The sequence below is a fragment of the Ceratotherium simum genome, chromosome 21 (assembly GCF_057802395.1).
Source record: "Ceratotherium simum simum isolate JZ-2026a chromosome 21, ASM5780239v1, whole genome shotgun sequence".
In the NCBI taxonomy this organism is placed as follows: Eukaryota; Metazoa; Chordata; class Mammalia; order Perissodactyla; family Rhinocerotidae; genus Ceratotherium; species Ceratotherium simum.
The window spans coordinates 1,899,825-1,915,417 of NC_141920.1; the positions used below are offsets into that span (position 1 = coordinate 1,899,825).

General features: G+C 62.6%; 1 protein-coding gene across 1 annotated transcript; it reads left to right on the top strand.

The window, feature by feature from the left end:
* Nucleotides 1-4,932: 4,932 nt before the first annotated feature.
* On the top strand, nucleotides 4,933-9,581 carry HRH3 (histamine receptor H3). Its single transcript, XM_087444869.1, has 3 exons — nucleotides 4,933-5,182; nucleotides 6,220-6,386; nucleotides 7,535-9,581. The coding sequence occupies exons 1-3, from the start codon at nucleotides 4,933-4,935 to the stop codon at nucleotides 8,462-8,464; spliced, it is 1,347 nt and encodes a 448-aa protein (XP_087300995.1). The 3' UTR covers nucleotides 8,465-9,581.
* Nucleotides 9,582-15,593: the final 6,012 nt, after the last annotated feature.

Sequence of the window (15,593 nt, forward strand, 5' to 3'; positions counted from 1 at the left end):
GACGAAGAAGAGTGGGGGAGGTGGACAAGCCCTGTCGCTGCTGCTGGTCTGGGGGCCTCAGCTGGTGCTCATCCCCTCCCTCTCCACTCTCCAGGCTACACCCCACCTCAGCCCTACCTCTGCAGGTCTTGGGGGCCTTTCTGTAGCATGACCCATGCCCTCATTCCTGAGGGTCTGAGCCCCCTGTTATGGTTCCTTCTCAGACTGGGGTAGCTGCACTGTCCATTCACAGTCCCAGCCGTGCCGGGGGCACCGTGGCGCCAAGAGGACCCTGAATTCTGATCGTGTCCCCCGGCCGCTTTGAGTACCAGCAGCCCTGCCACCTCCCGCCATCTCCTGCCAAGTGGCCCTGACAGAGTCGTGCCTCCTCCTCCTGTCTGCAGATCCCGGGCAGAGGGGCTCAGGATGCCCAGGAGGCAGCCGTAGCCAAGATCAACAGGACCCTTCCCATGTGCCCTGGTAAGAGTGTGCCCCTTGGGGAGCCCACCTCTAACCCTGCAGAGCCCAGAGTGGCAGAGGCACAAATACCCTAGTGGGTCGCTGGGAGGGGTGCCAGTGGGGCCACGCCAGCCTCCACCCAGGATCCTAGACAACCGTGTTCTTCTTGTTGGAAATGCAGTGTCAGGTACATGTCTCTGATTTGGACACTGCATCCTGTAGGACGGTGCCCTTCCTCGCAGGCGTTGCCCCATGCGGGGGGCGCCTTTGGAAGGCTGTTCCTGCATCCTGTGACGCAAGCCGCTCCGGGATGGTGTGGCGGGCGACACAGTTAGCGCGTCCTTCTCTGGGAAGTGGGCCCCAGGTTGAGCACCGTGCTGTATGGGATTCCATGCCCATGGGTCAAGCCTCCATGGGGCCCTGGATTGTGGTGCAGCCTCTGTGGGCAGATGAGGCAAGCCCACACCTAAGCAGGTATGTGAGGACCGTCCACACAGCCCAATGTAGTCAACTCACCACCAGGTGGTGATTTGTTCTCCTCAGGGAAGGTGCCAAACTGGGGGCTCAGCATTGGTCTAAGTCGGTGGTGGGTCAGACACTCAGAGGTGGCAGTGGCCAGATCAGCCTCTGCAGGGGGGAGTCCACGCTCCTGGTCCATGCATGACCTCTGGCGAGACCACTTCATTTGTGCTGTCATGCCAGTTCTGGGTGGCCAATGACAGGGGCTTGCTGTCACCTCTTCCTAGTGGATGCTTCCTAGTGGGTGTTTGTGTGTGACACAAAAACCTTCATGCTGGTGCCCACAGTCACATGTCCGTCCATGTGGTCCAGCCCAGAGCCCCTTGTCTCCACCTCCATCCTGTTCCTTCCAGGCCCCTGACCAGCCCACCAGGACATTGGCCACTGCCCCTGAATCCGTAGATATTCTCAACTGGGCCACTTTTCCGTCCACACAAAGGGCATGACCAGGTGCTTGAAGCTCTGCCCACTGGAAAGATGTGTCCCTCGTCTCAGCTCCAACACAGCAGCAGACCCCAAAGGCACTGCCACTGGGGGCTGTCAGCTCACTGCACCCCCTTACACCCCACGGCCCCCTGGGCCTCATGCCCTGGCACTCCCCGTCCCCTGCCTTGCTTCATTTCTCTCCAGAGCACTTGTAACCTCTGACGTGTGCGTTACTTACTGCGTTACACTTGCCTCCCTACACTAAAACGACTTAGCAGAGAGCCTGAATTTAGGTGCTTAATAAAACCTTGTTGAATGGACAAATGAACCAATCAATTGATGAGTCAGTAGGGGAGCCATCTCCTAGGGAAGGTTTGCAGGGGGTCTGGTTTGGCTAATCTGGCTACGGTTTGTGTGGATGGGGCATTTGCCCAATGGCTTCCTTGTTGGACTAGACAATTTGCACCCCAGATGCTGGCTGTTTTGACAAATGAAGAAACCAGGGTCCCAGGCCACTCTCTTTGAGGGGGTCTGGGTGAGCCGAGAGTAGGGGTTTGCCCTTGTCCCCCAACCCTTAGCCAGCTTTTCCCAGCGTCTTGGAGGGTTCCCAGCCATCCTGGGGCCTGAATACCCAGTCCTTGGGTCAGAGCCCCCAGGGCAAGATGCCCTGTGGACAGCCACATGGGGACCTGCCTCATTCACTCTGAATTGCCTTGGCCAAGTTAGGTCCAGCCCAGAGGACACCAGGCTCCTGTCCAGACTAGGTCAATGCTCTAAGAGTTGGTACATTTGCTGGCCTCAGGGCCCTTGACCTCAGGGCCAGGAGTGTAGCCATTAAGAGAGGAGCATCTGGCCTTGTGTGACCTGGGGCAGGTAGGTGGCTTCCCCGCTCTGGACAGGGGCTACTGGTTCTACTCTCCTTGTAGGGGGAGTGGGGAGCTAATGAGGTCATGCATCTAAGTGCAGATGGGGGGTGCTCACCACCCTTGGCCATGGTCATCCTCAAACCTCTGGGCCAATCCTGGCCCTCCCTCTCCTGGTGGCCTCCCTTCACAGAGGAAGATCTCCACGCTCAGAGAAATTTGGTAACTCCCCCGAGGCACACAGCTGGGCCCCCGGTGCCTAGGTCTGAACTGAGTCCATCTCTCCCCCCCCCAGCTGTGGGTGAGAGACCACCAAGGAAAGCCCCAGAACACTGATAGCCACAAGGACAACTGTGGCTAGGCTTGACTGAGACTGTAAAGGGGCCGCCCTCTACACAGACTCCCCCCTGACTCAGCCCTCTACCCTGACAGTAAGCAGCACACAGCCTCCATTCCAAAGTGGGGATCCTGAGGCTGGGGAGGGGGCTCCCAGCCAGTGATTGAAAGAGCCAGAGCCCCCCTCTCAACCCCTATCCAACTTCATCTCCCAAGGCCCGGGGGCAGGGGAGCACCCCCGCAGCACTGTCTGGCCAGAGCTGGCCTCCGGGGAGTTGGGGAGGAGCAGGGCCTGGGGGCTCCACTCAGCAGGCAGCTGCTGGCTGAGCAGGGGTCCATGAGTGCTAACTCAGCACCAGAGGCTCAGGAAGTCGCGGACGATGGGAGCAGCACCTTGTTGCCCCTCCAGGAACTCTCCACCCCGGCTTGTCTCACCATCAACCAGCTGCCTGGTCCTGGCACAGCCCTGCCCACCAGGCACGTTGGGGTGCAGTGAGGGGAAGCTGGGGGAGCCTGTAAGAGGAGCAGGGCTTACTGGTGGAGAGGAGGAGTGTAGCCAAGTACTCAGGAAGAGCTTCTGGGAGGATGAGCTGGAGCCCCCCACCCATCCCCCAGCACAGGCTGCGAGAAGCCGTGAAAGAGGGGGTCTGCTGGGGCAGGATCTGGGGTCTCCTCCCTGCAAGCAACCCTGAGGAGGCAATAGAGGGAGCCCAGCCCCCACTCCCCAAAGTTTGTGAAGCACCTCTTGGGGCTAGGGGAAGGGGTGGGTCCTGGCATGATCAGACAGCTGCTATAAGTGTGGGGGTGCCCGTGCATGCCAGTGCCTCCGGGGCCGTCTGCCACCCCTCCTTTCCTCCCGGCAGCCTCGCAGCCCCCACCCCCACACGCAGACACGCGTGTTCCCATCCTCTTTGAGGCTTCTGCAGATGTGCGCCGCTGGCGACAGAGCAGAGAGTCACTGCTTCCCTCTCCCTCAGGCACTGTTCCCTGCTGTCTGCTGTCTGATGGGTGTCTAACTGCCATTCGTGGATCCCTAGCTGGGCGGCTGTTTCCCTGGTCTGTAGGTGTCTGTGTGTCTGCGTGTGGGCGTGTCTGTCTGTCTCGCCGTGAGTGTCTCCTGCTGAATCTGTCCTTGACCCTGTCTATCTGAGCGTGTGTCTGGGGGGAGGGGGCTCTCCCTCCTGCCGCCTCTCCTCCTCCATACCCGCAGGCGCTAATGCCGCTGCCACCGCCTTCGCTGTGCTCCGATCGCAGTGACCTCGTCTGTCCCTGCAGCAGCGACCGCCCCACCGCGCTGTCCACCAGGGGGAATCTTGGCCGGGCTCCGAGCCGCTGGCTGCTCCGTCCTCAGCCTGCGGCCGCCTGAGCCCCAGGTGGGAGCGCTCCTCTCCTGGCTGGGTCCACTGGCTCCCCATCTTCCCTTATGTAACTCCACATCTGTCTGCGCCTTGCAGGTCACCCTGGACCCTGCGCTGGGCCCACGGGGAGACTGAGACCCAGAGTCCCATGCACATGGGGGTGGCGTGGACCCCTGGCCAGCGCACGCGCTCTGGGAGACCCCTCCCATCCTTCCTCCTTGGGACGTTCCTTCCCCCAAGACCCGCTTGCCCGAGCGCGAAACAAGGCGGGTCCCGCGGGTCAGGTTCCCCGCGCGCGGGCGCAGGTATTTCCTCCGCCCCCACTCCAGGTCCTTGCAGGTGCGCAGGATCCGGACGGAGGCCTGCCAGGAGTCAGCGGGCCTGAGGGCACGGGACAGTCCGAGCGGCCCAGAGGCCGGCTCCTGTGTGCGCGGGCCGGCCGACCGCAGGCGAGCCCCCAGCGCGGCGCCCGCCCTGCCGGGGCCGGGCTCCCCGCCAGCAGCCGTGCGCACGGGGTTGGGGCTCCAGCGGCCGGGCGGGCACGCGGCGCTGTCCGTGGTGCTGCCGGCGCCGGGCGGGGCGAGGGCGGGGCGGGGGCGGGGCGAGGGCGGCAGCCAATGGCGGGGGCGCTGCGCGGGGCGCGGGGGGCGGCGGGCTGGGCGCGGGGCGCACTCGGCTGCGCGCTGCACTGGGGCGCACCGACGCTCTGGCGGCGGCTCCGGGTCGGGCTCGGCTCGGTCCGCTCGGGCTGCAGCGGTCGTGCCTCTGGCCCCATTCGGCTCGGATTCCGGCCCGGGCCCCCTCGGTGCCGCCCGCCCCGGCCCCTGCCCCGGCCTCGGCGCCCGCGGACCATGCGCCGGGCACCGCCCGGGGATCCTGGCCGGGCTGAGAGCCCGCAAAGACCAGGCTCCCGGGCCGGGACCCCTCCCGGACGACTGGCCGGCGGTCCGCGCCCTGCCCTGCGCTTCGGCGCCGCGTGAGCCGGCGGGGCCATGGAGCGCTCGCCGCCCGACGGGCCGCTGAACGCGTCGGGGGCGCTGGCGGGCGAGGCGGCGGCGGCGGGCGGGGCGCGCGGCTTCTCCGCTGCCTGGACCGCGGTACTGGCCGCGCTCATGGCGCTGCTCATCGTGGCCACGGTGCTGGGCAACGCGCTAGTCATGCTCGCCTTCGTGGCCGACTCGAGCCTCCGCACCCAGAACAACTTCTTTCTGCTCAACCTCGCCATTTCCGACTTCCTCGTGGGTAAAGCCCCCAGTCGCCGCCCGAGCCCAGGAGCGCCCAGCCCGGCCCGGCCAGTGGGGACTGGAGCTCGGACCTAGGGTGCCTTTTGCTCGGGCACACGCCCCGTCAGGGGGCCCGGCCTGGGGAGGAGGCGTCCAGGAATCGTGGGGCGGTGGGCGCTGGCGAAGTTCCTTGTCTCCCTGCCTGTGGGACTGGTGCTGGGGAGGGATGTTCCCCGGGAAGGGGCCTGAGCCGGCAGGCGCTCGGCGAGGCGCAAGGCGCAGCGGCTGCGGGTGCAGCGCTGGCTCCTGCGTTGTAGCCAAACAAAGGCTGCGGCGGATTCAGGACGCGCGGAGGGCGCTGGGGGGAGATTTGGGGGAGGGGACGTGGAAGGGGGTTTTTAGAGTGTTGGGGGAGGGGACCGGGGAAGGCGTGGGGAGATGCTTCTAGGAGCGCGCTCTCACGTGTCCGTGCGCTGCTGCCAGCTGGGGGGCGGGGCGCGTAGGGAGCCGGAGCGCCAGACACCTGTTGGGGCTGCGAAGTGCGTCTGCCAGCCCTGTGAGCCGGGCTTGGCGGTGGGAGCGGCTGGCGGGGTGGCGGCCAAGCGCCTTTTGAGTCAGGAGAAAGGCTTTCTCGCTTTCTGAGCTGATGAGGAAGAGCTGTCGAAAGGCCAGGGGAGGGGCAGGGGTCCAGCAGGCCAGAGAGGGGAGGAGATGTTCCTTCTTCCTCCCTTTGGGGACTGGGAAGGCTGAACAAAGCCTGGGAAGTACCAAATTAAGGCTCGGGGTCTCATGGTGCCTGCCCATGCCTGGAGCTTCCCTCCTGCGCCCAAGTCCAGGGGACCCCAGTGGGACTGGGGGCTGGGCAGGGGTTGAAGGCAAGTGCAGGGTAGAAGGTGTGCTGAGGGGATCAAGTGGAGGGGTGGGTAAGGTGAAGGCTGCTGGTCCCAGAAAGGTGGCCACCATGTGACTCCCAGGTCCTGCCTGTCTCTCCACTGTGGTGGGTCTGACCCCAGGCCCTTGTCCAGCCTTGGCCCACCATGCCCTACTCTCCCACAGGGGCCTTCTGCATCCCACTGTACGTGCCCTATGTGCTGACTGGCCGCTGGCCCTTTGGCCGGGGCATCTGCAAGCTGTGGCTGGTGGTGGACTATCTGCTCTGCACCTCCTCCGTCTTCAACATCGTGCTCATCAGCTACGACCGCTTCCTGTCGGTCACTCGCGCCGTGAGTCTGGGATGAGGGTGTCCACATTCACTCCTGGAGGAAGGGGGACCACAGGAGGCACCAGGCAAAGGTTGCCCCCTTCCTAGTTGTAGGCAGTGCCAGGTGGGCTTGGTCCCTGCTGGCCTCACACCTGACACACCAGGTGCTCTATGGCTGGCTGCCCACTCAGTAGCCATTTGCTGAGGGTAGGACTGATCCTGGGACACACAGGAGGCACAGTCTGGACCCGGCATCAGGTGTTCCTGAAGGAAGGGGGTCACTTCAGCTTCCACCCTGGGGCAGGTCCAAAGTCCCTGGAGCCGAGGGAGGATCTGGGTCAGAGGTCCTTGGTGCTTCCCCACCACAGGGGTGTGTGTGTGTGTGTGCGCTCATGTGTGCGCCCCTGGAAGACAGGTGTTGGCTCCTGGCTTCACAGGCTTCGCTTGGTGTGAGTGGCCACCATGAGTTAGGGACCTGAGCTTCCTGCGTCAGTGCCGTGTGGGCACACAGCTGCACTGGCACAGAGGTCTCTCCTTTGCCTTCTCATCTTCTCTTTGATGGCTTATCGGGCACCCCAGGGCCCTCTGCTGGGGGTGCCACATGTGTCCCAGTCTAGAGGGGTTGTGGGACAGAGTGCAGAGAGCATAGGTCGGGGTCAGACAGACTTGGGTCAAACCTCAGCTCTGTCCCCTGGAGTGGATTTTCCTGTGGTCTCTCCCTCCCTCCCTGAGCCATCGGGAAAGTGGGGATAATGACGGAGCTGTTGAGGATTAAGTGAGATGATATCCAAAAGGTGCCCAGCACAGAGCCTGGTGCACAGTGGGTACTCAGTAGACAGGGGACCATGACAAGACAACCCCCCGGGAGCGCACAGCTGGTGGGGGTGCTAAACAGGCAGCCTGGCACAAAGTTAGCATTCAGATTGGTCTGGAGGAGGTTCTGAGGCTATAGGAGAATGTGACAGGGCATCAGCCAGCCCAGGATGCATGGCACAGAGGGGAGAGAGGGTGGGGAGGAGAAGGGAAAAGCATCACTGTGAAGGAAGGCGGTGCACAGAGGCCTAGAGGCTGCCGGGGAGCTCCCAGGCCAATGTTCCTGCCACAGTAGGCAGCAGCCTGCCGGCCTGGGCTCAGTCCCCTTCCCTCCTGACCTAGCATGTCCCACCGCAGGTCTCCTACCGGGCCCAGCAGGGCAACACGAGGCGGGCGGTGCGGAAAATGGTGCTGGTGTGGGTGCTGGCCTTCCTGCTGTATGGGCCGGCCATCCTGAGCTGGGAGTATCTGTCCGGTGGCAGCTCCATCCCCGAGGGCCACTGCTATGCCGAGTTCTTCTACAACTGGTACTTCCTCATCACTGCCTCCACGCTCGAGTTCTTCACGCCCTTCCTCAGCGTCACCTTCTTCAACCTCAGCATCTACCTGAACATCCAAAGGCGCACTCGCATCCGGCTGGACGGGGCCCGCGAGACGGCCGACCCTGAGCCCGCGCCCGAGGCCCAGCCGTCCCCACCACCGGCCGTGCCAGGCTGCTGGGGCTGCTGGCAGAAAGGGTGCAGGGAGGCCCTGCCACTGCACAGGTACGAGGTGGGGGTTGGCGAGGCGGCCCCTGGCACCGAGGCTGGGGAGATGGCCCTTGGGGGCGGCAGCGGTGGGGGCGCCGTGGCCTCGCCCACCTCCAGCTCGGGCAGCTCCTCTCGAGGCACCGAGCGGCCCCGCTCTCTCAAGAGGGGCTCCAAGCCCTCAGCATCCTCGGCGTCCCTGGAGAAGCGCATGAAGATGATGTCCCAGAGCATCACCCAGCGCTTCCGGCTGTCAAGGGACAAGAAGGTGGCCAAGTCGCTGGCTGTCATCGTGAGCGTCTTTGGGCTCTGCTGGGCTCCGTACACACTCCTGATGATCATCCGGGCCGCCTGCCACGGCCACTGCGTCCCCGACTACTGGTACGAGACGTCCTTCTGGCTGCTGTGGGCCAACTCGGCCATCAACCCCGTCCTCTACCCGCTGTGCCACTACAGCTTCCGCCGAGCCTTCGCCAAGCTGCTCTGCCCCCAGAAGCCCAAGATCCAGCCCCACAGCTCCCTGGAGCACTGCTGGAAGTGAGCTGGCCCTTCGCAGGCACCTGACACACCTTGGGGCAGGGCCCTCCCACCGCCACTGCCCCTCGAGGCCCTTGTTTCCTGGGCAGCCGGGCACGCCACCCTCGCCTTGCTGCGCCCCAGGTGTGAGCCACGCCTTGTCTGGGGCCCACCCTCAATGCCAAGGCAGCCTCTCTTAGACCATCTGCCTGCAGTGGGGGCAGCTTGGCAGGCTGGCCAGAGGGCCCTCACTTCCTGAACCAAAACGTTGGTGGCTGGCCCTGCCGCCCAAATCCTAGCTCCACCCCAAGAGGGACAATGCAGGGGTCCCAGCCACGCTGTGCACCCCCGCAGACAGTGCGATGGCAGGTGGTGGCCACCTTTCGCACAATTACTGCTTGGTGTTCTTCCCAAAGCAAGCGCTTGGTGTGTCCCCAGGCTTCCTGACCCAGTGGTTCGCCCCCGCACGTGCACACACCTGCACACACCTGCACACCTTCTCCCTCTGCAGACAAGCCCGGGCCACCGGCATTGCTGCCACCTGTCCCCTACTTGAGCCAGGGACCCGGCTCCTTCATCCCTCTTCCCTCCAACTCTCTCTGCCCCCAAGTGCCAAGTGCCCCCAGGAACCTCGCAGCCGTTCTCTGCCTTTCCATTCTGGGTGTTTCAGGAAGACGACGACGAAGAAAACACGTCCGTGAACTCGATGTTCCTTGGATGTTTAATCAAGAGAGACAAAATTGCTGAGGAGCTCAGGGCTGGATTGGCAGGTGTGGGCTCCCACGCCCTCCTTCCTCGCGCTGCCGCTTCCGGCTGAGCTGTGCCAGCTGCTTCTGCCCACCCCACCCCCGGGCTCAGGGTGTTGGGCCCCGACTGGCGGCTCTGAGAGCGGCCGGAGTGCTGGACGCCTGCTCCCCCAGAAGGCTGCCCCTCCCTCCCGTCCATCTGCTCAACCAGAGTTTCCTGGAGTTGAGCAGGAGGGAGCCGGCCGTGCCCTGAGAGTCCTGAGGCTCGCAGGAGCAGTCAGGGGAGATAGGGCTGGGGGTTCCCAGTGCAGGGGCCACTGTGCCACGTCCTGTGCACCCGGTTGGCGCTCTGCATGCTCTGCTGCCCGCGCGCCTGCTGCGCTGCCCCTGCAGACACTGAGGTCTACAATAAAGTGTATTTTTTTATTGGTGCTGATTCCTGAGGATTTCGTGGGGGGCTCCCGTGTGTCAGTGGAGGCCCCAGGGAGACACGAGACCCCCTAGACGGGTGTGAAGGGGAGGCCTGCCCGTCCCCTGGCCTCAGTGCTCCCTTCTGGCGGGGGAACTACTGTGGGGAGACGAGACCCGCCCTCCCGTCATAGAGGGTTTAATGCCGATAAGGGACGCGCACCCCGGCAGTGCCCCCACCCGCCAGACCCACATGCACCTGCTCGGGAGGGAGGCATGGTGCTGGGAGGGGGCTCATTCCAGCCTTGAGAATACGACCTACAGCCCCCACCTGATGCAGCCTGCCCCACCCCCACCCCAGGACAGGGTTCTCAGCTTTCTTGGCCATGATCTTCCGCCTGGGGAGCTTCCAGGGGTCGTGAGTGCTGGAGTTGAGCTTGAGGAGTGGAGGGGAGGCATCTCTGGTAGAGGAGCATCCTGGGAAAGGTCTGGGGCTGGGCCTGAGGGTGACGGATGGGGACGGGGAGAAGGAGCAGAAGAGGATAGTGCCAGGTGAGCATGGGCCCCGTGAACCATCAGCCCCAAGGGCTCTGCGGAGGGGGCAGTCACTAGCCCTTACTCCCGGTGCTCAGAGTCCACTCAGAAAGGGGGCCAGACCACCCCAATTTAGGGGAGATACAAGCTCGGGTGGCTCAGATGCCACCTCCTCCGGGAAGCCTCCCCTCCTTTCCAGCCACTAGGACCCTCCTTCCCGACCTCACAGACAAGCCTCTGGGTCTCGCCCCACCATGTCGGCCCTCTTCCACAGTACTTCTGACCACATCCTTTCTTCCCACGGCAGAGGGAGACCCTCGCCCGTCTCAGGTCACTCTCACACAGCAGGGGCTGTCTCCAGCAGAGAGATGCAGGTCAGCGCACACTCTGATTCTCACCCCTGCCGAGGGGAGCAGCTGCTCACAGCACATGTAAAACCAACAAACGTTCCCCCGCAGACTCTCGCCCGGCAGCTGTGCCTGCACGTCCACTCCCCAAGCGCCCCAGAGAACTTCCTCCAGAAGCCACGGCTGGCACCCGTTCCCCTCCGCTCTCTCTCTATCAAGGGACCTCTCTGGTCAGGCAGGACTCTCTTCCTGGGCCCCTGGGGGCTCCCCTCCAGGAGCTGGGTGCTGTCATGAGCAGAGGTTGGAGTGGGGACCGCAGGGGAAGGTGGTGGCTGGGACGGTGGACACCACTGTCTGTGGGTCCCGAGCTCAGGAAGCCCACGTGGCTCTGGAGGCCCCGTGGTGCCGCTTGCACGACCCTGCCTGGCCCCCCAGCAGCATCTGTCCCCGCAGCTCAGAGCTGTCTGGGGAAGGACAAAGAACTGTCTCTGCCACGGTGGCGCCTCCGTGCCAACAGCACAGCCAGAGCCCCCGCTGCCCCTCCGCCCGGGCCTGCTAAATGGCTACAAATTGGGGGATAAAAGCGCAGGCTTTCAAGCAATTTTGCCTTCAATCTCTGGAAACTGCTGCTTCCCGAGCTCTTGCTCGGGGCTGGAGGAGGAGAGAAGAAAGACACCGAGTCTGTTGGGCCGCGTCCTGCAGCAAACAAACATGCCAAGGGGGCCTTTCTCCTGGAATCAGACGTGCTGGGAGGAGAGACAGAGCAGGCGGGCCCGGGCCACCTCCGCCCGCGTTCGCCCGTGCCCACAGCTGGTGCGGTGTATTGAGCACCTACTGTGTGCCGGGCACTGCACAGGGTGCCAGTCTGCTGGGAGGCAGATAAACAAACAACTGACAATGAGCAGGGCCATTCCCATGGGTGCTGAGACCACGGGCAGGTCAATGGGGCAGGGGACCCAGGGGAGGGGGTGGTCGGCTCGTACGCCAAGTGGATAGGGAGGCTGTCTGAGGAGGTGACATTTCATTCATTCATTCCACAAACATTCATTGAGTTCAGTGGCAGGGTGCCCCGAGAGGCCTCAGGGGCCAGGCTTGGGGCCTGAAGGAAGAGCATGTGGTGAAGGGGGCAGAGGGGCAGAGCTCTAAGGCAGGAAGGGGCAGGGGTGGGCAGGAGTGATCCCCCTGGGGCCTTGCTTCTGAGGACAACGAGGTGTCAGGGGAGGGAGCCTAGGCCATTGGATGGGGTGTGGTCTGAGCAGCCTACCTATAAGTGTCAGTCCAGCTCGGCTGTGCAGTCGGCGTGGATCTAACAGTGGGGTTCTGGGGGACCACCTGAGGAAAGGTGCAGAGACTTCAGGGACACGAGGCTGGGGAGGGAGTGGCCCTGAGGAACTCAGCAATGCCCAGGATGCAGGGTTCTGCCCTGGGTGCATGTGGACAGCCTGGCTCCCATCAGGACCACCTGTCAGCCCTCCTGTGCAGGAGGGGCTGCGGCCAGGCTGACAGGGCTGAGGGCCAGCCCTCAAGAAATAGGGTCTCAGGGCCAGCAGGGGCCTACAGGGTGCTCTCGACTGGGCCCCTTGGGCTGGCACTGACTGTGTGTGTGTCCAGCCACCTCACCTGCCCGGTGCCAGTTCTAGGGGTGCCCCCTAGGAACACGTTCTGGGCACGTGCTGAGTGACAGTTCTTCCCAGCCTGGGATGAAGGCCCTAAGTTCTCAGGGTGCTCGGCAGGCAAGCCGCCATCCTTCTACAAAAGGCCATTATTCCATGCTTCCTTTGGGGAGCCAGGGCCAGGACAAAGGATGGCTGGGGTCTCCTAGGCAGGGCCTCTGGAGCCTTGAGATGTGGGGGAGCCATGAGGCTGTCTGGTCATTACCTCCTCATGCCCCTCATCCCATCCTGACACTTGCGGCTGGGCTTAGGGGTGCAAAGAACATTTCCACCAACATTTGCTGAAGCACCCTACGTCCTCGCAGCCACCCACAAGGGGTGCTCACACTTTCCATCTTGCAGACGCAAGAACTAGGGCTCCAGAGGCTGGGTGACTTGCCCCACGTCCCACACTCAGCAGTCAGTGGGGGCCAGGACCCCATCCTCCCAGTCCACTGGATTGTCCCCTGGGCCCCATGGGGGACAGTGGTGTGTGAGCTGGTCCCCACAGCACTTCCTAGGGGACCATCTCTGTGCCCCCTGGATGGAGAGCACAGCAGGGAGATCTGTCCTGGTGGTGCATTGGGAAGGGTTCCCATGAGCCTCAGAACTGGACATGTGGATCTTAACACAAAGCACGTATTGAGCACCGGCTGTATGTTCTCCACTGTGCTGTGCACAAGGAGCTGGGAAAATTTGCCTCTGCTGAGTCAGGAGTGTTGGGGTGGTACATGCCTCCAGCCTAGCCAGAGAGCAGCAGTCCTGGGACTTTGGCTGGGACCCCGGGATGCAGATGTTTCTCTTCAGTTGGGGTTGTTGGTTTGGTGGCCTCCAACACTGTCTTCACTGAGGCTGCCCCATGGAGGGAGTACCCCTGGTGCAGCCAAGGCAGAGCAAAGCCACACTGACAGCTGGAAGGAGACAGCTTCCTGGTGCCGTTGTCTAAGCACCTGGATTCAGCCTTGCCTGAAGCTAGATCCAGACCTTTATGTTTCATGAGTCACCCAATACCCCTTCCTTCCTAAAGTTGGCACAAGATGGGGTTTTGTAATGTGATGGAAAATGTCCTGCCCAGCAACACTTGGCCCAGGCTGACATCCCTCGGTCTTCGGGGGAGGGACAACTGATCACTCCTACCCATGGGAGGTCTGTGTCTTTGATTAATAAAAAATGGGGAAGTGAGTTAATTATTTAGTAAATAATAATTAGTTGTTCGTAGTGGTTGTTGGTAGGAAAGCAATCTTTCAACACATCGGGCTCTGAGGGTAGAAAGGTCGGGAGGTGGAGGCCACGCGCTGTAACGTCCTCCCCACCCACAGGGCGCCACGTGGGGACCTCAACCAGGCACTTGGCTTTGGCCTTAGGTTCTTTATCCATTGAACCGGGTGGCTGACAGCACTCGGCACCCTGCCCCGGGGAAGCAGGCACTGTGCCCGGAGGCGGCGGCTCGCTCTGAAGCTGGTCAGACACAAATCTCGGAGGGCTACAAAAGCATCCCTCAAAAGAGGGAGAAGGAAGAGAGGAGAGGAGGAGGAAGGAGAGAGTGGCTCTTGGATGCAAGGAGAGGAGGAGAGTGGCAGATGTCATGGGAGCGCACTGGGCTAAAAACGCATCCATGACTCTCCCAAGTCACACATTCCAAATTCAAACATGACAAATTTGATCTTTAAATGTTCCCACTTTAACTGCTGGCCGATCTTTAAAAGTCCAGCAAACCCTGGTTCGGAGCTGAGGTGTAGAAGTCGGGGCAGCGCCTGCCCCCTGCCCTTCTTCCTGGGCTGGTCCCTCAGCTTGGCAGAAGCACACATTTCTGAGAAGCCGGGAGGGAGGACAGGTGGGCGGGTCGTTTCCTCGCTGGCCCTCCTGGGTGCCCCTCAGGGCCCACGGGCTTCCTTTGCCAGCTGAGGCTCTGTTCTGTCCTGCTCTGTCCCAGGAACCATCTGCCCTTCATCCCAGTACCTCCAATCCATTAATTCCTACTAAAGTGTGATGGACTGACTGTTCCTGGCAAAGGTAGAGATTTATATTTTAACAGAGGGCAATCTTTAAGCCCAAATGAGTCAAACTCTAATGCGGGCATTTCAGACAGGAAGACACACGGGTGGGTGGAGGGCTGGGGATGGATGGTGTCAGCAAACTTCCTGAAGCTCCTGCTACCTGCTGGGCCCCGAGCCAGACACGGACTTCCCCAAGGATTTCGGGTCTGTCTAGCTGGAGGGCAGAGCCCCGGGTCTGATCCCCTCCACAGAGCCCCTGCGGTGGGACGGCAGCTCTGGGAGGGCCACAGGCCATGGGGACCTACTGGGGCCACACAGATGTTTCCTGGGGCCAGAACTGTGCCCTTTATGGTGCCCCCTTGAACCAGCCACGGAGCCCAGACATTCCCTCTGGTCCCTGTGAGCCAGTGGTAGGCCCAGGGAGGCTCTTCAGAGCCACTTGGGAAGGTGTCCACCATCTCAGGGAGGTGATAGCTGCTGCCGGGGCCACCCCAAGTATACCAGGGGCAGCTGGTTGGCAGTGACTAGCCTGGGGCTGCCCTGGGGCTGTTCTGGCATAGGTGGGATGGGGAAGTGACTTAGAGCATGTGCTTTTGGGGTACAGTATGGGCTATTGGGGGAGATTTCCGACAACTCCTCCCCTCCCTGAGGCCTCCCCTAGCCTTTGTCAGCTGTGGGCCTGTCCCTTTGGCAGGAGGGGGATGTCTCTGAGGGACGTGCCAGGCAGAGGTGCAAGAGGGAGCCTTCCTGGCCCCAGGGCTGGACAATGGAGTGAGAGCTTGGCAGGTCTGGGCCAGGGTGGGCAGCATGGAGGCGGGGGGGAGCGGGTTGTGGAGTCAGCAGGAGGAGGGGGGTCTGGGCTGTCCCAGCAGGCAGCACCTGCCACAGCCCTGGCTACTACTGGCCTGAAGCCCCCCACCTTTCCCAGGGCTGCCCCCAGGAGGACGAGGCCCCTTCCCCCTAGGGTTTCCCTCCAGGGGCAGGAAGAAGGCAGGGCCTTTTGTCAGGGAGCTGGGGCAGCTGCAGGGGTGCCCCTCCTCCCCGTCAGCCCTGGGCCACCCTCTCACCCTATTGGCCCAGCCCTCCAGCCTTCCCTCCAGGCCGGGCATCACTAAGGATGATTAACGCCATCAAGCTTTGCGTTTCCACAACCTCCTCCTGGCTTCGCCCACTTGCGGCCATCAGATGAAATACAGGAGCCCAGAGCAATCTGGATTTCAGATGCACACAAATAATGTTTTAGCATAAGTGGGTTCCTGTACTGCATTCTTTGTTGTGAATCTGAAATTCAAATCAACAGATCTGGCGACCCTCCCTGTCCTTCTTCCTCATAAGGACACTGCGGGGGAGAGGAGGCAGGAGAGGGGCTCGGCTCTAGGGAGACATCCAGCTCTTTGGAAAGGACCATAAGGGACTAGGACTGGGCAGGTGGGTTGGGGGCTGGAGGGGCGGCTGCCTGTGGCCTGGCCC